This window comes from Haliaeetus albicilla, chromosome Z, assembly GCF_947461875.1.
Source record: "Haliaeetus albicilla chromosome Z, bHalAlb1.1, whole genome shotgun sequence".
NCBI lineage: Eukaryota > Metazoa > Chordata > Aves > Accipitriformes > Accipitridae > Haliaeetus > Haliaeetus albicilla.
This window is the reverse complement of record NC_091516.1, coordinates 31983007-32007477: the sequence shown is the minus strand read 5'-3', so window position 1 is coordinate 32007477 and position 24471 is coordinate 31983007. Positions and strand designations below refer to the sequence as shown.

Genomic DNA, 24471 nt, shown 5'->3' with positions numbered 1-24471 from the left:
ATGACTATCAGTGATTGCTGTGTTTAATGCTAGCAGACAATGGAACTTAGACCAGATAGGAAATAAACATAAATGTTAATTATCTTGCTGGAGATGAGAAACCAGATGACATCTGGAGCTGGCATTATTGTAAACAGGAAAAAAGTATGAGAGCTACTTAGCTTAGAGGTTTATAAATACCAGATATACACATCAGGAGGAAGTTGGCAGGCTAAGAAAGGACAAGTGCAGCTCTGTAATAATAAGCGAATGAGAGAGATGGAAAGAAAGTGTATGTGAAATTATTTCTTAGAAGACCATTTTTGTCCGAGACAATTTTAATTATGTTTTTATTGGACAGATGTTCAGTGTGGTAGGAGAAATCTGCCTTGGTATATACACTGCCACAGTTTACCTGATTCTCTTTGTTAAAGCAATAAAACCACAAAGACTGGGACCACCATGGCAATGTGGCAGAATGCAGAGCATCAGCCCTACAAACTTCCTCAGCACACCGTATCAAAGTCTTGAGCCACATCCTGCAAGCATTTATGCCCAAACTGAACTTCATGTACTGTGATTAATTTCCCTGACACCATGTGGGTTTCATTGCAGCACACAAAACCAAACACAGACTTATGTATTTTTAGGATCAGGACCTACTTAGCACTAGTCAGCTGTGATTTAATGTGTCCGTACTTAACGTGCAGCTTACTAAATGTGAGAGAATTCTGTGTTTTGGTACAGTTTGGGTTTTTCCCCAGAACAGCACGTTCCAACATTAATGCTGAAAGTTAAATACTCTGTACTCACTGATGTTTATTTAAACAATTATAATGTTGTCTAATGCAGCTGGGAACAGAGGTACAATAGCCTCATATTTAAAAGCATTGCCTTATGTATAACATTAGAAAGCTCTAGTGGGTATGTTGCCTGTTTCTGATTCCCTAGCAGCTTCTGTTCTTCATAGGAATTAATGTTCTAATCAGAATGCATCTATGTAACATCTTCCTTGAGCTGATCAAGTACCAGCAATTCAGTGATTACCTTATGCATCCCACTGCATACACTAGGCCAGATTATTTAAATATCCTCTGGTAGAAGAGATAATGGGGTATTTCTAATCACAAAATAGTGCCACACAATAAAGCTATAGTAAGAGCGAACATCAGGGATGTACAATAAAAAGCAGAAAAAGACCTTCTGTTGTGTTGCAGGAACATCCTTCTGTGGCTTGTGCTTAGATGTAGATAACCATTAATATTCACAAGATATGTAGGTAGTCCAGCATCAGTCTTTGCAACCTTAGAAGTCGTGCATACACATACGCATGCACGCCCTCATGCACAGGTCCAGAAAGATTCCTATTATGGCATTTAAGCTTTGCAAAGTTGGAGGCAAAGGTTTCTGACCTTGGCAGTAAGCCCCTAGACTACAGTTTGTGCTATGAAGCAGTATCATTCAGGATAGAATGTAGCATCCCTTAGTTGCAAGCCCAGTGCTCAGCAGCTATACTGGGAATCTAGAGTGACTTCCCAGAGAAACAGTTCAGACTTCCAGTGACACTTCAGAAATGTATGTACATTCACACACACAAAAAAAATTAGTGAAAAAGAGGCAGGAACAACCTTCTCTGAAACACTTAAAGACCTTAATGTACTGATGAAAAATAGTAAGCCATGCAGTTACTTACTATGAATCACAATATCCTTTAGGTAACTTTTCAGTTATCTGCCGCAATGCTAATCACTGGTTCATAAATCAACATTTCACATGTCCAATTCTAAAACTGTTATTAGGTTTGAAGACTAGCATCTGAAGTTAGGGATACTCTTTTTTAACTATTCATAGTTAATTATGTTTAATGCTTCATATTTTTTCACATTTCACCTGCTTCTAACTGAACAAGAAAGAATTTGTATGTGACATTTATTGTCTACCATGCAACCTTCTGCTGTACTTTTAAATATTCAACATCTTTTCTGGCTGTAGTGGTTGAATTATTCAACGGAATTACAATAATTGCAGTTTTAACCCTTATCATTCTTATAACTTTACAAATACTCAGATTTCAAAGTTAGGTTATGTTCATTGCTAATACGATCAAATTAAAAGCAGCACGTATGTAACAATACTGACTTCTGCTTCTGACTCAGGATTTGTTTTCTCCCAAGAACACATTCAGTGCACAGGACTGGCCAAAGACCACTGAAATCAATGGAAAGGCTACCGGTGACTTTGATGGAATACGGATCAGGCTTTGTGTGTAACACTGCTGACTTCACTGACTCATCATAAGGGCTGAATTTGGCTTTGACAGATGTAAAGCGGTTCATCTCATGTACCTTTAACAAATTGCATACATTTTAACCCCACCCTTCCACTCCCAAGAATTTAGAGCATTTTGTTCTGCTAGCTCTGTTAAGGAGCCCAAGCACTTGCACAAGTAAAATGAATGACTGAAACACATACAGTTGTTTGTACTTACAGGTGTCTGGCTTGAGCTGATTGTTGGTAATTCCAAAATACTGGGGATTTTCAATGACAGGAATCTTCGTCATCCCAATGATGACTGCATCAGGACCCCCCTCAGAAGAAGATGGAGTGTTACTGCCATTTGAGATGTGGTGGAGGGGACTGGCTGAATCATCATCATTGCTGATAACTGAAGAAGGACCTAGAGTTAGAAACAAAGATTTTCCTGTAACTAAGCACATGATTCCCTTCCCTCAGACGATTCTTTTTTTCTTTTTTTTTTTTTTGGACTAGTTTGTCTTCCATCCCCATAGTCAACAGGTCTCTTTGTGTGCCTTGTTGATCTTACCTCAGGAATTCTGTATGTCTGGAGAACAGTGGGGTTTTCCCATTAGGAGTTGAAACATGAAGCAAATTTTTGTACTGGTATATCACCTAGACTAAATACGTCAGAGTCCAGCATAGTCTGTCACTGGGCAAGATCTCCAAATTTGTTGAACTCCTTCTGCCTTTCTCAGAAATAAGCTATGAAATACACGCATTAAATTTTTTACCTTATGCCCTACTTGGATCACACAGCAATAATTGCCACAAATCCAGGGAATGCCTGCCCTCCCTTTGAGATGGCATTATAACAAGACAAAAGAGACAGAGGAGATGGGCTCATCCTGAAGTAGGAAGCTGGTAATTTCTGAAAGACAACACATTATTGGTTGAGAGCCAAAATCCAGGGGACAATCTGAACAGTCACAGAAGGTGCAGAGCAGATGCTGAGAAGACTAGTGGGCAAGACACATCCCACTCCAGTGCAAAATCTGGGGTCACTGCAGAGAGGCTCATCCAGCCCAGGAGAATATCCCACTGGTTCCACCATCCATACCTGAATCTAGTCACCTTCCAGAAAGAGGTTTATTTTGATCAGTAATTCAGTGACAGTTTTTGTTTTGTTTTCGCTCTGTGGTTTATATTTTTAGTGAAAGTGCCAAGGAGATAAAACCTTGTAAATGAGTAAAAAAGTCCTGCTTAGCACAGTGTCCCACTTCTGTGAGCTGCAGGGGCCTTTGATCTAACACCAAGACCAGCGCTGGTGACATTTGAACTCTTGTCATCTAACTCTGCCACTTAAATTCCACATTACATCTTCCAGTTTACATCCAGCATTCAAAGAAAACCAGAATCACCATTTAGCAGAGACAACATTTTGCCTAATGTCCCCACTGAAGAGCCAGCAGAGATCACACATGTCACAATTCACTTCATTCTCCATCCATGCTAACTAGGGGTTTTGGGTGGCATTCACAACTTCTAATTGTAACAATCAAAAGACAATGCTAGAAACAGATGGAAAAATTCACCCTCTGGAAATGCCTAACCTGCAATGGCATCATCAGACAGGGGGGGTGAATGTCCCCCCAGAGAAGGGAGCAGCATAGAGGACCTTGAGAATGACAAAAAGCTGTGTTTACTCCAAGTCACTAGTCACCCCATTGCAGAATGTTGGAGCCCCAGACTGAGTTTTAGGTTGGACAGAAGGAACAGTGCATAGGCGCGACAGAGCTAAGTAACCTGCCACATAGATGACATCTGCGTCTGCAGGAGAGATGGGGAATGCAGAGAGAGAGAATGGGGACGAGCAGCAGGTCTTGTACACACATCATTGAGGACGTGAGAGAAGATGGGCAGGATCCACAATAACACACACACAATTAAGGAGCAAGATTAGAACTATGACAGTGCTAGACACAGCAGCTAAGAAAGGGCAGCTTTAAATAAAAGAAACTCTTACTCTTCTGTGGCTCACTGTATCATTAACAAAACCACTTTATCAACACATGGCATGGCTCACGGGAATAAAACTTAAATAACTTGGCATGTGGCTATTCAGCCCTACCTTTAGGGACTCAAGTATACTCCCACCCTGTCCTGCCTTCTGTTCTCGCCCATTGGTTTAATGGCGCATGAGGGAAATGTTCTCATAGTTTGAAAAAGTACTTCCCCCCCTAGCCTGAAACATTAGGGGTAATTTTTCAAATACCTTGTACTTCACTGGAAAGTCACTGTTGACAAATGTAAGTGAAGCCTAGATCTCTGCAATTTATGAAGTGAAATACTAATACCAAGGCTGGTTTTGTCATTACTGATCACCCAGATCCTCCAAAGATTGATCCTACTAGGAAAGCTGCCAGGATTAAGAGATTTTGGTGAAGATTTCTCTAATGAAGTGCAGAGCCTAACAAACTGTGGGAAAGGGTTCCTCAGATGGCATACAAGGTACTTGTGTGAAGTTGCAACACATTTCTCAGGTGCATGAGAGTTGTGTGCAGTGGCATTAAGAGTGCAAACCCATTTAAAACTGCATTCAATTTCTTCTAGACGTCATCCTTACATCTCTAAATCTTCTGAATGTCAAGCTAATGGCTCCAAAAAGCAGGCTGACAAATACACATTTTCCCGAGAAAATAAAGTTCTTTTATACTAATATAGGTTTAGTATAAGGGTCAAATCCCTTCTCTTACAACAAATGGGCAAATTCTCTTGGCTCTGTAATTTAATAGAAGCATGCCTCTAAGTCCTTTTCAGCTCTGCTGTTCTCTGCTGCACAGGAGGAGGCTCTTTGTCATTGTTTGCTTCCACCACACATGCGGTGATGGCAAGGAAAAGTGACCATTACACATTTCTAGACGTTAAAGTGGGATAATGAACAGAAACTCATTCTGTTCATCAAATCATTTCTGCACTACTCCAGGACGCAATTTTGTACAGTGAACTATTTTTTCAATCAGTATAAACCGCAAAGTGCTGCAGGTGAAAAATAAACAATTGTTCTGTAAATCTATTTACTCAATTAGGCTAACTGGTAGAAACTAGTCTTCCGTGTGATACGAAGCAGGCTCCAAGTATATTCAGCTCTCTGACATCTGTGAGTGGAAAACCTGGAAAGCGAGGTGATTTCCGAAGCAATTCCTGGCAGTATGAAACAGTTTAAGAAAAATTCAACTATGGGAACTTTGTGCTGTGTCACTTAGTGATCCCTCTCACTTATTAGCAAGTAATCAGCTCATGCAATCACCTTGGGAATTAATTGTTTGGGTTCAAATTTTTGTGTATCAGAGGCAGTGGAGGTCACATCCTTTCAAGCTTCCCCTTTGCTGGGACGTTTTCTTCAATGTGAGCAAACTGGTGCATAAACTGTTTCCACACTGGCTTACTTGCCAGACTGTCCACTTGCCATAAAGCTACATTTCATTTTTTGAATGCACTATGCCACATTACAGTTACAGGCCAGCATTGCACCTGACTATGACTGATATTCTAGTAATGCAAAACCATTTTCTGGGATGCAAGATGAGGACATCACCTGTGCTGACAAGAAGCTAGAGCTGTCCTTTTCTGAATATGCACCGAGCTCAAATTGAAGGGTAATTTCTTAAAGTGCCTTAAAGTGTGCTTTCATCCAGATGAAACAGGGTCACTGAATTACTTGTCAAAGGCACAATGAGTATGATAATTACCCTCAGCCACCTATTGCTGCTTCTGGTTTTTATAAAATCTGCTGTTGATTTCAAACCTGAAATCTGAAAATTTTAGACAAAACATCATTGGTGGGAGTGAAAATCATGGGTTGTCAATAGCCATTAGCTATTGCCAATAGCTGACTCACAGTCAAGTTGAGCTTTTAAAAAAACTCCAGAGGCCTTCTCCACCTTCAAATGTACTGCTCAACATCTTCACTTCATTTCATTTTTAGACCATATTTCTTATCTTAAGAAGATAAAAGCCGGAGCCAGATGAGAAATGGTAGCCTGCCCTGGAGAAGAAACATGAGAGCCATACACTGCAGGGCTGAATTTCTCCTCTCTCTGACGCTGAGCTAAAAACCTGTTCATTCTGCATCACCAAGGCCCAAGAAAAAATCCCTTCTGTGTACAAAACCCACCAGCTCTCTGAAAAAGTGGTGACATACAAGAAAACCAATTAGATTTGAAACTGACAAGCTATAATAAAGCCAAAATACCTCCCACACCTAGGTTGTGAATGATCTTCGGCACATGGTACAGGACAGAAAGAAACAGCAAACTTCTCTTACTGCACATCTCACAGAAAACTGGAGACAATCAAACACTGCTGGGGTGCGGTCACGGTTTACCCTCACCAGTGCCAGAACCCCTCCCTGAAATATAACCCACTCCTGTGTTACCTCTTGAACAGCGTACCTCTGCACTGTCCTAGACCTTGGTGGCACCAGCAAATGTTAAGTTTCCTTAGGTTTAGAAATAAAATTTAATAAAACTAACTATTTTCAAAGTGTGCTGCTATTTCTGGCCAGGAGACGGAGTTTCATGATTATAAAATACAGCCTTTCCTGCTGCTTCTATCTCCATCAGAGTTAATGCAGTTTTAACATGCATGCTACCAAGACCTATCTACACTGCTATTTGTTGGGGCTATGTTTTTCTTTGTATTAGTTCAGACTTCTGCTAATACTTAGGTAGTTAGCTGTGGCACAACATCTGACTACCAGCTGCCACTGGAATAATCCACATGACCTTCCTGTGCATCAAAGTACAGAAAGAGTCCCAAAGTGAATAACAGTGTGACTCAGCTAAGCAGGCTAAGGCAGAAAATAAAAAGAGGCGGCTCTGAATCAGAAAGAACATAGAGGTTTTGTTTGCACCTGGCATGACCTTGCAAGCACATACATTCAGACTTTAGATGGTCACAAATGAGCACTGTGTCCATCTACTCCTCCTCCACCTACTGTGTCAAAGAAATAAGCAATCTACTCTGCATGTTTGCTCTCCAAGTTCTAACAAGATCTCTTGGAGGCTACAATATCCTGCACCCTCCTCGCAACACACTTCTGTGTGTCACACATCTCCAAGTATCCCTGAAGTCACTACTAATGGCTCAGGTACACAGGGAAACAATAGGATTAATAATTACTAAAAAACCAGCCAATTTTAGCTTTGTGGTTGGAGCTGTGTAGTTACAAGGATGCATCTGCTTAGTCAAGTGTTACAAGGCAGCTCAGGTAAAGAGGATTGTTTATAGAGATGATTTTGTGCTGTGATGCCTTAATAACTGTGGCTCCTTCCATGAAAAATTACGTTGACTGCTAGGAAGATTTCTCAAGTGACCTTGTGCTAGCATTGGCTCTTCTTATTTCCCCTGGGAACAGGGACCAGTCTGTGCCGGGATATGGTAACAGCACACCATCAAGTCAAGAGTAGGACAGTGAGTGCAACACACATCAGTCAGCATTACCTCTGCTGAATTTCCAGGCCATACTGAATCTCCTCTTTTTTTCCTTTTGGGAGGGGTATATTTTTTCACTAGCTAAATACCTTGTTCTGAAAAAACAATTACCCAAGATTTCTTTTCCCATGAGACTCCCATATTTGCTGTGGATTCCAAGTTCTTCTTTTCTGCATAAATAAAAGGTAAGTTCTATGCTTCAGCAAGAGCAGATATTCAATTTTTCCTGTTATCAAGCTAGGATCCAACTTTCTTACCAGAAGAGACATCTTTTTAGCTTAACTCTTGAATTACTACCTTGTCTTTCACCCCCTCTGGAAAACAACTCATCAATCATGGCTTGGCACACTTTTTTCTGACTAAGGTGCTATAAGCTTTACTTTGAATACTCCTTTGCATTCCTAAGTTTAACAACTGTATACAACTGTGATATCAAATCATGTTTATGCAGTTCTGTTAATCTGGATAAGAGACCCCAGCATAATAAGAAGTAATGCAATTATAGAAACATTATTTTATATTACTGGTCTCTTAAAAATGCTGCATGCTGAATACAAGGAATTGAATTAAAAGGCATAAATAGAACACAAGGAAAAACATCTAAAGCTGCTTGAATAAGCTTCCTGAAGAGAAACCAGTTTAGCCTCACTTTGCTTGGTGCAGCCGTTCAAAGTAAAGTCAGATTCTTCTGCAAAACTAGAGTGGGCTTATTAAAATGATGGTCTTTGCTTTGCAGCTGCTGATGCTTTTAACGAGGGGAAAGTTCAAGGCAAGGTGCTCCTATGCTTTCTCAGCAGTTCAGCTGTGCAGAGCAATAGCATTTCTTGCTTCTCCCCACCTTCCAACTGACCCTTCTTGTCTCATATCCCCATCCCTGCCAGCTCCCCAGAAAACAGCCATTAGTCTTAGTGAAGTCATCTCAGTAGTCATTGTCACAGTCAGTTGCAAAACGAGTATTATGGGCTTACTCCTTCTTTGTTTGTGGTGGAGAAAACACAAGAATAGGATCACCCCAAGCAACATTATACCTAACTCCACCTTGTTGAAGGACACTGCTCTTCACAGCTCAAACAGTGCATGTCCTTCCAGCCCGGTGCAGCACACTGAGCCAAAAACCACACTGTAAACATTAAGTCTGTGAGTCAGAAAACTGAGACTTGCCAGGCTTGGGTGTTTAGAGGATAAATAATTTCACATCTTCTGACAGGTATCATTAATCTGTTTAATTGATTTGCACCCACTAGTGCTTGTTTAAGCTTGTACTCTGTTGCTTCTTGATATATGAGATGAGAAAAACTTTCTGACACTGCCCAAAAAGTTCGGTTCCCATCTACGAGCATGCTCCCAGAAGTCAGGGGAACCAGAACAGAGAGCTGGAGAACTTCCCCACACCCAACAGATAAATGCCTCTGTTCCCTATCAGCATGCACTTCTAACAATCTCTGAATAACTGAAGGAAGGGGACTCCTTGGAGGTCTCTTGCAGGAGTAAGTGGCTGAAAATAAAGGTTTAAACTCAAGAAGCAGCCCTTACGAGTCTGTTCACTTACAACCATTGCAAAACAAAGTGGAGACATCTGTTTGAAAATCATGATGAAACCACCCCACTTTGATGTAATGTTTCATTTGGGTGATCAAGAATCCAAGGTGGTTTGTTGTTTTGTTGGGGTTTTTTTATGTGAAAGACCAATGTTTTGTCTTTCCTCATTTGTTGCAGTTTCACAAAAAGACTAAAGTGAATTGTTATCACTGTATCACTTTCATACAGAGGAAATACGCTACAGTGCCGGAGTATTTTCTTTCCTATGTAGTATAATTTAAGTAATGCATACCTTTGAGTTTAATGGAATAACAGGTATGTTTTTCAGCTTTACAGTACCAAATTTTCAGTGTTGCTAGGTGTCAAAAGGTCGGTCACAGTGACCTAAATGCTTTTCCCCTAAAATGCATGTTTCTCTTGCTGGAAAACTTATTTCAAATGCCTAACTGCTCTAGAGAGCAAAAAACATGCAATATGGGTAATTGCCACTGAAATGACTACACACAAATTTTAGCCTCTCAAGTATTTCATCAGGCCTTATTTTGTGGCTTTGAATCTAAAAGCCACTGCTGCATATTTGTTTGCTTCAGTTTTATTCTGGAGCATGATTGTGAAGGAATCCCAGTCAGTTCCTTTCAGCCGCCTTTCTTCTCACAGCCTCATCTATACTCCCCTGTATGCATGCTTTCACACATCCTGTTACACACAAGCCTAGAGCATTCCAGAGGTCATAGTTTCCGCAAGGGAGGATTCCAAACAGGGAGGACTCCCTAGGATAACCTAGGGGATCCCTTCATAATGCAGGTCATTCCCTGAAAGCCATGCAACCTACAGGACGCAGGAACAAAGACACAGGTGTCTGTGTCCGAGACAGACTGGCAAGGCAGTTCACCAAAGAAACCTCCTTTGCAGCACTGCAAAACCCTGTAGGAAAAAGGATGAGGTCTCTAATACATACTGGATTTGCTAGTAGTGTCTGTGCAGGACGAAAGGTGCGTGACCCCCCCCTCTGCCCTGGCCTCGCTCTAGGGCTGGCTCTCCCCAGGGATACCATCAGCAAAGCCTCAGCCTGCGGCACAAAGGTTGCTGATTTCTTTCTCCTTTCAGCTGGAATGGGAGGCATTGGTATAACATATCTCACAACCGCAATCTGGTACACATCTTCAAACTCTTTAAGTACCATAACCAATAAATCCTCACAGTTTGTCCTCAGTGAGGTACGTGCTACTATTATTCCCAATTTGGAGGCAACAGGAGGAGCTCTGTGAGGCTCACTGACTTGCCCAGGACTGCAGGTGGGATGGATCTTTGTCAAAGTGTTGTGGTTTAACCCCAGCCAGCAACTAAGTACCACGCAGCTGCTCACTCACTGCCCCCCCAACCCACTGGGTTGGGGGAGAAAATCAGGAAAAGCAGCAAAACCCGTGGGTTGAGATAAGAACGGTTTAATAGAACAGAAAAGAAGAAACTAATAATGATAATGATAACACTAATAAAATTACGACAGCAATAATGAAAGGACTGGAATGTCCAAATGATGCGCAGTGCAATTGCCCACCACCCGCCGACCGACACCCAGTCAGTCCCCGAGTGGCAATTCCCCGCCCCCACTCCCCCCAGTTCCTATACTGGATGTGACCTCCCATGGTATGGAATACCCCGTTGGCCAGTTTGGGTCAGGTGCCCTGGCTGTGTCCTGTGCCAACTTCTTGTGCCCCTCCAGCTTTCTCGCTGGCTGGGGATGAGAAGCTGAAACATCCTTGACTGTAGTCTAAACACTACTTAGCCACAACTGAAAACATCAGTGTTATCAACATTCTTCGGGTATTGAACTCAAAACACAGCACTGTACCAGCTACTAGGAAGACAATTAACTCTATCTCAGCTGAAACCAGGACACAAAGTCACGACCAGGACCCAAGAGGGACTGCCAGCCCTGGCTGTTGCACCGCGGAGCCCTTTGGGACTTAGAGCCTTCCTTCAGCTGTAGGATAAATGGTGGCTATACAGCTGCCCAGTGCTTCGTGGATATCCTTGCAGTATCTGCAGCTCAGATGATGTGCCCTATCACAAAGAATGAGGAATTTATGGCCTCTCATTATTGGAAGTCAAATGAAACACAGACCTGAGACAAAAATCTAGCAGGGATACAGTGTATTAATCAATATGAGTATGTGAGCCAGAGAAGTAAGGATACAAGGCAGCAGAAAATGTGAAAGAAGGAAAGAAAAAATGATTTATCTTTTTTAATATAGATCACCAAGACCATTCATTATAGCCACCTGCAGGTTTGGATATCTCAGAAACATGGGTAAAATTACAATCCTTCAAAAGTACTACAGTGAAAAATCACTGCAATAAGAAAAAAGATCAGCTGGAATGCGCTTGTTGGCATCAAGCAAAAAAGAGTAATTCACCCAAAATTGAATCCTTGTTGCCTTTCATTTCATTTAAAAACTATTTAATTAACAATTGCTTCCCTCCACACTTCTCATAAATAATCTAAGTGTTAGCATTCCCATTCCTAGGGCTGGGAATGAGGTCCTCTGTTGTCTAGAAGATAAATGTAATGTGTACAGAAGCAACACAAGTTTCCCCATGCTGCTTTGGCAGTCAGTCTTTAACTAAGAGAATGGCAAAGCTATTTGCAGTAGTCAACTTGAATAATTTTCCAAATTCTGATTAGTTAGACATGGTTAGATGATATGCAGATATGCTAGGTTACGGAGAAATGCTCCCTGATATAAAACTTGTATTTGTTGCTTGTGCGGTTTGTTTTTTTTTTTTAAAAAAGCATTACTAATGAAACTATTTCCCTTCTTTAAATCCTCCCTGATTATTTCTTGGGAGTACAGAGATACTATCTACAAGCCTCTCCCATCCAAGCAAATCAGCTGAAAACATGATATGGAAAAATCTAGAAATACTCAGAGACCTGAAAAAAACCTGAAGAATTGGAATTTCTTTTATCCTAAACAGAGGTCTGAGGACGTACACAAGGATAGCCTTCCAATGGAAGGGAACAATCTTTATTTCATGCTTATGCTGGAGAGGAATGAAAAGTTGCATGACAAAAGTGTATCAAGAAAGACTGAGCTACAATGTTAGGAAAACATCCTCAGGCACTGGAATTGTTCATAGAAGACCCAGAAATCTCCACTTCTGGAGCTCTTGAAGCCACACCAGTAAAATATATGTTGGAAAAGATACAGGTATAATTGATACAGGTTTAGGACAGGGAAGAATACCCCAGGTCCCCTTTTAGCCCTAATCTTCCATAATGACAAAAAGGTAGACCTTGAGTGGTCTTATGGAAAACACTTCGGGTTCTTCAAATGTTGATTTATGTCTGTTCAGAACTGAATGAGGCCTGTAGCTCAACCAATACATAGCATGTATCAATAAAGTACATACTTTTCAATGCATTAGCAGGTTACTTTTCCAGACTGCAGAATCAAGATAGGTTTAGTCAGGTGAGAAGCACACCAGTGATGTATGAATCCACAGTCTACAGTGAATTATTCTACTGGAACACACATTATTTAATTGCATTCTTTACATACAATTTATTTCAGTGGTGTTTTCCCCCTTAATTGTTTCTGAACAGTTTTCATTACTGGAAGTGTTAAATACATGACACTATAACACAAAATCTTGTATAATTTTTCACTTTCTAGTAAGTGGAAGATTCTTACAGGCCCCTAAAATTGCACAAATTATGAAGTCACTGTCCTACATTGAAATACACCTCTCGATTTGTTCTCAGCAAGCATTCCAGCATAATAGCTTCCAATTCATTTTTCATTTACAGCCGCACTAGCTAACCTTAAACGTGACAATCTGCAAAGAAGCAAAACTAAATGATTAAACACAGTCAGCCCAAACATCATGCTCAAATTGTAAACAACATCTGCAGAAATCTGGTTTTGCTGTTTACTCAGCTCTCACCGAGATGATCTTGCAGCCCAACTAAAGCTTTCTTGGACTTGCACTGACTTGGGCTGGCTACCCTTCATCTCCAAACATTCCCCATCCTTGAAAACAGGTTTTAAAAAGAAAATTCAAAGACCCACCTACACCTGAAGAGGAGGGCATGGGAACACGGTGAACGGACACCATCATCTATTTCTTGTCAAGTAGTTCACTCTCTCCTTGGGTGAACAGAACAGGCTTTGGGTCCTGATGGCCCCAATTTTGCATGTGCTTGAGAGACAGTATCTGGCCTTTGGAAGAGGGCTGCTCTAAGGGCAGGAGGCTTCAGCACAGAAGACAGACTTTCCAAAACTGGCCCTCAGTGAACACAAAGCAAGAGATAGCTTACTTTCCTTCCTGAGCATCAATGCTTGACATTTTATTCCAATTTATATATTACTTAGCAACTGTGAAACTGATTCCTTTTGTGTCTCTGCCACAGCAGCCATTTCAGTGGCTTTCTCTACAGCCCCTGTCCCTAGAGCACTCAGCAACTATACACATCCCTGGCCTTCAAAGAGGGATCACAGCCCGTGCTCAGAAAACCTTGCTGGCTAGCAAGAGATTGGCCAGAACCTTCTTCCAGGAAGATTTTTGGTGCTCAGCAATCATGTGTCACTAGAAATTCTTGTGATACCCAGGTGAAGCATCTGCCATGTTCTCAATGTAGAATAGCCTTAGCAACAGACTCCCTCTAGCATCTGGTGGTTTTGTGCACCTCTAAGAAATCATAAAGAAAAGAAAAACAATTATTTTCTGTTAATCACTTTCCATTTCCATGGTTATAGACTTCTGGATTATGTTCAATTAGATCTTTTGGGACATTGTTTGAAAAACAATTCACCTTTGGAGATGGGAGGTAGCTGAACAGACTGAAGGAATACCCTTGCCAATACAGCTTCAGATCAAAGATGCAGAATTGCCTCCAAACAACACCCTTCTTTCCCCAAGCACAATTACTAAGGCAGTGAAGCCTTACATACTCAAAACCCTCTTCAGACGCAGATCTGAAAATTACTGCAGTGGAGCAAATGACACTCATGGATGGAAAGGCAACATGTCAAATTTCTGTCCCAGCAGTATCACTCACAAGCTGTGGGATTAGCTGCCCAAATTGACTGACTTGTCTCTAGATGTTGAACCTCTACTGCCATTTACAGAGACCTCCTCCTCCCTGCCACATGATGCTCATCTGCTGGAGATTCCTCCTGTTACCTCTCTCCTGACAGCTTTCCTAGAAATTGCCTCTATGGCAAGCAGGAAAATGGTCCACACTCAAAGCTATTTGCACCGTACCAGCTAGCTCAGCTGTCCCAGAGGTGGCCACACTGCAAACCAAGCTCTGGCAGTTTTGCTATAGCAGATTTGAAAATGGATGCATTAATTGTGAAACTGATCACAAAACTGGCCACAAAACCACAATGAGGTTTTGCTAAAATACTGGAAGCATCACTGTTTCTATTCTGCAGGGCTCTAAATAAAGCAGTGGTTCTCTTTTTTCAGGATGCTGCACACAGTATTTTCAGAAATTACTTCTGCTGCTTCTATTACTTCTAAATACTTTACTAAGTATTCTCCCCTAGCTTTTTTTCTGACGTGCCTCCTCTGCTTATTTACTCACTTCTTCTTTTATGGAGAGTTTTGCCTCTTTCTTCTCAATTGATTCTCTCTTGACCACCTGGCTCATCTGTCCTCTCTTTTTCTAACATCTCCCTGGATTTCTTAAATCTGAAGCTTCCTATCACCTTGTAATATTCAGTTCCCAATTATCCACATGGCCTCCTGTGATGCTGTAATTTATATGTCAGCATTAAAAAGCATTAGCACTTGTTAAACTCAAGTACTTTAGGGTGACACTCATTTATTCTCAGCGAAACTTCCTCTTTTACCAAAAATTCAGTCATGGCTGTTTCTTAGCAACAGATTTATCAGAACACATTTGCATGGAAATCAAATACTCTCAAAAGGGAACTGCTAAAGGGAGCTGATAACATATCCTTATTCCTGACCACCATTAGAAGCAAATACTACAAAGCAGAATAAAATCGTTTTGTATTTCTGAATGAATCTAATGAACACATGTAGAACATTAGCATCAACTGAAGTAGAAGACTATATAAACTTCCCTCATTAGTGTATCTCTGAGTTGATCTGCAAAAATAATCTTCTTGCCTTCAGAGCCTGCAAAACAAAACAAACCATGCACAGCCACAATCCTCTCTAGCACTGGACTAGTTTCAAAATTGGAGTCTGCAATGGTCACATACAAACAGGTCTCAAAGGACCAGACTGCGGAAGGCAGACACATGCACTTTCCACTTGCACAAAAAAAGCACATTCTCACTTCAAGCACACCAATACTAAATAATCAAGTATCAGACTTCAGCGCAGGAACAAAATCACTTAGTATTTCATTCTCTGGAGTCCCCACATTTATACCATAATTTCAATAAATTGAAAGTTTTTCATTTTCACAGTCTTTAGAAATAATCCATTTCCCCCAAAGATTTTTCTACACTGTACTTGAATTTGCCAGGTGAGGTTTTTCTTCTTTCCCTGCCCCACCCCCCCCCAAATAACGTGCTAAGCTCCAAATAGCTAGTTAATCAAAAATGTAGAGAAAAACAACTTTGGGGATAGGGTGAAAGAGTGAAACCAAACATGAAGCATGAAATCCTATGAATACAAAAAAATGACATAGCAATACCAAGAGTCTAATTCCCTTCATCTTAATATCAACCAAGAGTATTAAATTGACAATTGTGCCAAATCCCTATAAATGACAGTGGAATCAGTACTGCTGTCTTTGTATTAAGAATGACTACAACTTTTTTGGCAAACTGTCTTGTACTGCTGTGGCACTTAGTTGTGTCACTGAAAGGCAGCAGCTATAATATATGGCTGCACATGAATTATGTTAGGAATGGGTTAAAGGAATAGCTCTGTATTATTCCCAAGAGGCAATGCCAAAAAGGTAATTGCCCATATTTGTACCACTACATTATAGAGAATGACAGTTTCATGTCCTACTAATGTTAAACTGAAAATCTATAAAATCCATTTCTCTTTCTTGCTGAGAAATTAATATAGGACCAAAACCTGAAATTCCAAGTCTGGTCATGCTCAGACAAAACTCCCACTGAAGTCAGTGGGAGTTTTGCCAGGGAGAGGATTAAAGACAGTACGATTTGCTGCATGCTACCAGAAATGTAAAAGCTATGGAGCTAGGTTTTCATTACGATGCTGCTGGGATTATTAAAATTAGGAAGATTTTGGTCTTTCACCTTTCGGTCACACAGTCATGCGGACTTGCAGAGGAGGGACAGATGTGAGGCCGACAAGCCAGCTTGCTGGAGAATGCTTAATAATGGGCTGGGAGCCAGGAGAAGTGAATCCTTCCTGCAGTATCTCCCTTCCCTCTTCCTCTTTAAGGCCCAACAAGAAGCAGGAAAGGGGCAAAGAAGCAAGCCTGGATTCTTACCAAACAGCACTAGTTGGAGGCAGTGCAGCACGCTCGTTATTACAAAAACCTGCTGAAGCCATGTACACCATCTGTGCCATTCCAGCACTGGGGGCACGCCTGGGTGCACAACCCTTTGGGAGGCTTTAAGCTGGGCTCTGTGCCACCAAGATAAGACACCTCAGAAGAGAGATAGATGGCAGGAAGCAGCCAATACATAGACAGCTTCACTGGGCTTCTGCCGGGGGCGGCTGTACTGCACCGGTAACCAGAGGAGCCCATTATCCCTAGGGGCGTACCTGGCTTTGCAGGGAGGGGACACCACACTGCCTCAGTGTCCTGGGGTTTTGCTGGCTGCTCCCTCCTCTTGGTCATGTTACCTTAGACGGATACAGAAACTCATTTAAAAAAAGTACACGGTTCATTGACTGAGTGGTTGGGATGGTTTTGTTCTCCAATATAGTTTCCAGAGGCATTAGAACTTGGTTTGTTAAGACAGTACCAACTTTTCTTACTTTACCAGCCAATTCCTCCATGTTTTCATGATGTGGTAGCAAAACCCAAGGAACAAAGATATGACAACTTCAAACAGCTAAGTTATCTAAGCAGCCTGAAAGAGGAAGCAAAAATTAAGTCCTGAGCTACTCACCCATTTACATTTCTATGAGAAAGCAAGAATAACGTAGGATCTCACTACAGATATAATTTTTAAAATGGAACTTCATGAGTATGATGACAACAGGTTTCTGATGTTTTGTATGACTAGCAATGTCATCTGGCACCAATTTAATTTCAAATTGCCAGGCAATTATTGATAAAAAATTAACTAATATTCACACCCAGGGATACTTCTTATAATGCTTAATGAAAAATACATGTTTATTTGCAAAATAAAGATCAAAATCACTTGCAAAATAAAGATCAATACAGTACTAATGATTCAAACACCAGCACAAAGACATTGGGGCCCTGAATTTAAAATAAACTATCCCTGTTGAATTAACTTACCGATCTGGGTTCTAAAGCAAGTTTCAAAGTATATATCATACATAAACTCATTCAATACTAGTAGTAAAAAATGAGATTACTTTATTCACTCCGTTAGTCACACATGACTAAAACTGTAATATATAGCACTATTTTACACCTACATAATGTCCTAAAAAATTTTGTAGAAAAAATGAAACTACAGATCTTACATGGAATCTGGCTATTACGTATTAAACACCACAAAAACCTTATAGTTTTGGAATTAAAATTGCATTACTTCATTTTGTTGGCATTTCCTTTTTATGTTAAATGTCTGGTAAGACCTAAGATGTTTACTCTTACAAATGTTAACAGACAGTGAATTTCGAGCTTTAAAATTCACCATTCCCAAATAGTAGGGAGTAGTAGTACTTACAAACGGCAAATATTTAAGTTGGTCTCTTAGCTGATGTGAATTGGTTAAAGGTTCTGACTCATACCTTTCTCAGACCCTAATGATTTTGAGTTCCTCGCTGTTTTGCATCCCATGCAGATATATTCACTACTGGACAGATTGATCTGTTAGTATTTTACAGTCACATGGCATAAACATAAATGCAACGCAAGGAAAGACATGGGAAAATCACACTGCACAAGCTGTGTACTTGCAATTGCGATGTGTAGGTAGCAATGACAAAAAAATTTCAGAATGCTAAAGAAAGCAGTTATACATTACTCAGGGACAATTTAATGGTACACTAACAGCCCTCCCTAGAATCCTGAAGCAGATAAAATTACCTGAGTAAGAGATGTGACTCCAGGCAGGACCACACAGGCATGCACGATTTCTCCTGTCCATAACTGCAGTGATGACAAAAATCTCAGGCGAATAAACACCCTGATTTATTTTATAGGGGAATATAGTGCTGTGCTCTATCTGGGGTCAGAGCCAGGGCTCTGGTGTAACCAGGCAAGCATCTGCACAGACTCTTTGCATCCTGCAACATGCAGATGGAATTCCTTATGAATGCAGCAAGTTAAAATTACATTTATATTCTGTATTAAACAAATAAATCTCACAGTAGCCTGATTTATGGCACCCAAAGCAAGGCCTACATGTCTCCAACTGGGAAAAAAAAAAATCAGAAGTTTTTCAGAATTTTCACTCCCCTCCAAGAGACAATCAAACCCTTTGCAATTAGACTGATGACAGGATAACTCAGTCTCTCTGTCATCAATCCTCAGCCTCTCTGCTTCATCTGCCAAAGGTTGCTCTTTCCTGGCATGAGTATCTGTCCCCTGGCAATCACTGATCAAACTGCTATCATGTGGGCCATCTACAAATCACTAGTGATTACAGCTGCTCTCACCATGGGCAAAGTTCAGACCAGAACCCAGGAGCAAAAAATGTTAAAGCCCTACAGTTAGAAACAACTGCCCCCAGAGGCAAATGCTATCACCTCCTAAGGACAGGTAACAACTTCACCTGGGTCCCAGGGTAGTTGAGTTTAACAGCAACAGGTTTATATATACCTTTGGATTATAACAAACTGCGAAGTTGCAGCAGGGAATGGAAACTTGGCGTCTTCTTTGGAAAGCAAAAGCAGTTATGATAAATCTTTGCCTTCCTCTTGAAGAGGCACATGGCCCTTTTTTTTAACAGAGTGATGAAGAGTGATAAAGTGTGACTCTTTACCTGGAAAGAGATTATGCCAACTCCCAAGGGAAAACCAATGCTGACATATGGGAAAAGGTAATCTGTTATACCACACAGCAAGTAGAAAGCTGGTCTCTGTGCATTCTGCTTCAAAAACCATACCTCAAATGCCTGGTGGTTACTAGAGAAAGGAAACACACAGGCAATTCACAGTCAGCTTACCTGATTTTGATTCATACTCTCATAACCAAACAAATGCAGAGTTGAAGATTTGGGTCCTACTTAAAAAAACATTACTGTATTGAAAAATGAGACAGCTGAGCAATTAGTAGTAAGACAGAGTTACTGCTTGTGTGGCAGAAGCCTTCACAAGACCCATCAGGGACTGAGGTATCTATCACTGGGCTACTTGGTACCCAAAAGACAGACTTCACCAAGACAGGGTACAACACAGAGGTAAGTACCTCAGACTTCCAAAAAATTACTTTTGGCTTATATAAGAGAGAAACTAACTTCCTAGGTCTTTCATCTCATCACCTGACATTAACAGAAAAATCAATAAGCAGGGCTTACCACGAGGAAACCACCACTGAATTTCTTTCATACTTTTGTCTCTCATATTTAAGGCAACATACACTGTTTTGAATCTGAATGAAAATGGGAGTCTTATGTAACTGTTTTCTTCTACAAAGCATAGACTTATTGAGACTTCACATTTTGTTCTAATTCTAATAGTTAATCTGTACAAGTACATACAGCCCTTGGATTTTTCCTAGGAGTCTTAAGACATTTAAAAGTGAACCAACTTCTTATGACTATACATTAATTAGGTACAAGTGCACCAGGAATCTCTGATATGGCTAGCCCTGTTGGCCTTCATTCTGGAACCATCAGTGGCAGAAAAGAGCTAATTTACAAGCTCTGACCTCAGCATCATGCTAGGTCTCATGAGGAAGCATTAAAATTGGTTACATGGCATGCATCTTTAGAAAAAGAAAGGGGAATTCTGGTTTAGGCAGCAAGGCCTATGCCGGGACGTCTGCTGGAGTGAAGACATTACAAAAACTCAGCATAGGCTGACAACAAAGTGAGAGAAATGTTACCCAGCCCTCAGACAAGGGTTTATATAGAACTAGCTATTTTCTTGGATCATGTTCCCTGAGGCAGGGGTGATGCATCCATTCCTGAGGCATCATCGACTTCAATGCTGTAGACACTGAAATTGTGCTAAAACCCTTCCAGAGTGATGACTGTTCAGTGGGATCACAATAGTCATCAAGAAACTGCACAACCAATTGTCCGTCTGGCCACAAAGAGTTTTACCGCTTTCTGTTCTCTAACTTCTCATACCTAATGTTAGCTATTAAGAGTTGTTAAACGCAGTATCAACTTGTGCACCAAACAAGAACTCTAATCCGAATTAATTTTCAGCTTTCAAATGCATCTTTCTATTCTCTTTACCTACTTTTGCCTTTTATCACACACTATGAACTGCAGTTTTACATTTTGAGGGAATTATTTTAGTTGAAACTCCATTGTCTATTTATAGACCTTAACAACATCTGACTCCTTCATGGTTAACTCTGCTCTGATGATGAAAGTCCTAGAGCTCTGGATAGTAACTCGGAAGCCAAACAAAACATTATCATTTAAATCTAAAGTATCTGTCACCATCAACAAACTAGCTAGAGAACACTTAATTTAGAAACCTGCACACTGTATTTGCTTTTTATAGGTAAAACACAGTGCCAAACAGGTTTTTCAACAGAATTATCTAAATACCAGAAACCAGAATTTTGTGACATTTGCAACCATTCTCATGAAACTGCAACATACAAAGAACTGCTTATTATGTGCTCTGTATTTTTGCTTTTGAGCCTGATTACTAACATAATATAGGAAGAAACATCAATTACTCAACCTGAAAGGTGATCTTTAAATTAATTTTACTTTTAAAATAGTAACAGAATTACAAACTAACCTATGAAATTAAGTTCTTATTCTTGCAGCATGTTAATGGAGAAATTAGATGGAAATAACAATTTCTTAAGACACAAATAACCAATACATGCTGTTTGTATTCTTTTTCTTCTTTAAAAGAACAAAATAAAGACTTCTACAAGAATACTGTTAAGTTACAATTCATGTTCATTAAAAAAATGAACCCTTGTTTGCATTTTTACACTAATTTGGATTATCAAGAACATTAAGACTTTGTTAGTTCTCATCCTGTTATTTCCTAATTTCCTGAGCAACATAAATGGCTATTTTCACTTTTGCCTTTACTCAGCTTCAGTTTTTGATTGTTCTCCCCAGATAATAACTTCTTGCTCTGCTGAGGCTGCAAACCCTATATTAGAGTATTTCAAAGGCAAGCTTGCTACCACTCAAAAAAATATCCAATACATGACAATTTCAGTATGTTCTTCCACTTGGTAAAGGATTTTCATGAATCCAATATTTTATATTGTTTGAATACTTTCTTTAAAATAATTGTATCTACCAGTTTAATCAATACCACAATTTACCTGTAATAGCAAGTCTTACTGAAAGCTTCTCTTAGAAAAAGAGTGGACATTTATATCGAGCCTGTTTCTTCTAGACAGTGAGGATGCATCAAATTAGTTCCAAAGGCACATTGTACATAGATGATGATAAAAAAGCATATGTGTGAAATACACTACATGACATTATATTTGTGCCAATCGGTGAAAAATTTGAAATTCCCTAAGGGCATACAAAGCAGATCTGGTAAAATGCTCAGAGATATGCTAAGCTCCCGGAAGACAAAAATGTGACCAAACATTTCAGAAAGCAGCAAGAAAAATTATCATGTAATGCAATATCCACCTCTGCTATAGTCCAAATACAGCAATCAAATTTGTGGTAAAATATGACATGCCCTAGTGAAAAGCAAAAAAGCGAAAAAACTTGGGCTTAAACTGTGACATAACCATTTCAACATTCTTGTGTACTCTGTTTCATTAGGTCTGTCAAGAAATCCAGATGGTCCAGACCAACAAATGCAAAGTCCCAAAGCAAAAACACACCCTTCAAATCACCAGCACTGATGTTTCCTCAAAATTGTTGGAAAATAAGCACAGCTTACTTGTGTATTCCACCAACCAACTTTTTCTCTACCTTAAATTCTGAGTAGATGAAACATGGCCTGACATGTAAAACTTGCTGCCTTATGGTCAACAGCGGAATATGTAGTCATTTGATCTGAACACAGAGGTGACTGAATGTACATGTTAAACACACATACATTTAAATTAAATAGAAATAAAACTATTGCAAACAGGTTTTTGGGGAGGCAGAGGGTGTTTTTTAAATAGGGTAACCATTCAAGATGCTATAAAATACAATTAAGGATTTTAATCTCACTGTTTATCAGAAAACAAAAGCAACAATAAGCACATTTATAACAACAGATAACAGCTGAAGAACTCCGAGATTCACATATTTTCCAATACACTGCACAATTACTAATGAAATACTAGATGTGATCAATTTACAGAGTGAAATACACAATGATAATGAATTATAAAACTTTATTCACCTGCTAATAGTAAGTTCATCAAGTACATTTTTTGTAAGTATAGATTGTCCCAACTGTTATGGTAGTACTTAGGAATAAAAACAATGATTGTCTATTATTTACAAGAAATATAAAACAGTTTCAACGTGAAGAATTAGAGGGGAAAGAGACAGAAAAGACTCACAGCTTGCTGATGGATTACAGCAAACTATTTTTTTATGATGTGATGTTATGTTATGGTAGAAGTCATTTTTATTCTATCATTTAGAATATTACTTTTTTCAACATGTGAAAAATAGATTTTATTAAAGAATACTTAAGTTCTATACTTTGATAGCAACAGAATTACTCTCTTCCTATTTTTAAGTTGACCCTGAAATCTAAGGCAGACTAAAGAACACAGAGCTCTGGCAGTGGAAGACATTTCAAATGTATTTGCCAAAGACTCTGGTCTCAGGTTTGTGCAGTGACACGGCTGCCCAGTTCTGCTCTTACACTAGTAAAGCCAGTAATATCAATGAAATAGCTGTCTCAAAAAAAAATCTCTGGAAAAAATCAGGATTTCTCTTCCTGTTTTGTCGACATGCCTGAGGAGTGAGCCCTACACTGCTTACATCAAGGAAAAAATCAAAGCCATCACAAGAAGGCCATGACTTCACCCTCTACTTGCTTAAATATCAGATAGTTCCCTGAAATCTTATATGGTTGTTCCTGTCATTCCAGCTGAGGAACAAAGTTACAGTGAAAATGTGTGTGCCATGAGGGGAGTTTCCTCCAATATTAAGACATAATCTGCTTAGTAACAGTGCTGTGAGTTGGTGCCTCTAGGGACTATGGGGGAATTGCCCTCTTCAAAATGAAAGCAGTTTGGCTCTACACTGCCTGCAACTCTGCTCCAGGCTAGGACACGTGCTTATCCACCACACTCCTTGCAGCTGCAAAAATATAGCTAATCATGGAAGGATGCTATTAACATTAGAAGGCTATGGCATGTCCATATCAAAACAATACACACTCTAATGTGGGCTTTTTATCTTTTTTTGATTAAAAATGTTAACTAGTTAACCTTGAGGTTTTAATTACAAGACAGAAACATATTCTAGAAGTTTGATCATACAGTCTACATGCTTGTGGAACTTAACTGCTCTATTTCCAATTAATACATCATTTTCTGTTTTCACAGCAGATTTAATTTGTATGTACAAAAAGAAAAATAGAACAAATGGAAGCCAGCTTCAAAAGTTTGGGCATACACATTCCCATGAAGTGGGACAATGAAATGGGCTATGAAACATGTGAAATACACAGTACCAATGTTCTCTGTGCTCCCTATAATATTGTATTTATAGTTCTCAATACTTCCAATCATCCACGAACTCTTGCTGTGGAGATCCGATGACAAAATCTGGCAAAACCTGGGGCTACATTATAATCTGGAATACTCTACACCATAACATAATGACAGCAAAGCCTTTCAAAAGGACATTTAAAGACCCTCCACATTTGTACCCTACGGAGAACAGAGCTTACCACAGCTCATGAAGAAGGATGTTGAGCTCTCTCAAGAACAGAAGAGAAGGAAACACAGAACCACTGAAAACTGGAAGGAAAAGAAGAAGCCAG

At 39.9% G+C, this 24471-nt stretch overlaps 1 protein-coding gene across 3 annotated transcripts in view; it reads right to left on the bottom strand.

Annotated features, from left to right (window-relative positions):
* NTRK2 (neurotrophic receptor tyrosine kinase 2) overlaps nucleotides 1-24471 on the bottom strand; it is a 208409-nt gene that overhangs the window by 86127 nt on the left and 97811 nt on the right. For all 3 annotated transcript variants that reach the window (XM_069776835.1, XM_069776828.1, XM_069776829.1), the window contains one exon: nucleotides 2468-2656. In XM_069776835.1, the coding sequence (XP_069632936.1) occupies nucleotides 2468-2656 (189 nt within the window). The remainder of the gene's footprint in view (nucleotides 1-2467; nucleotides 2657-24471) is intronic.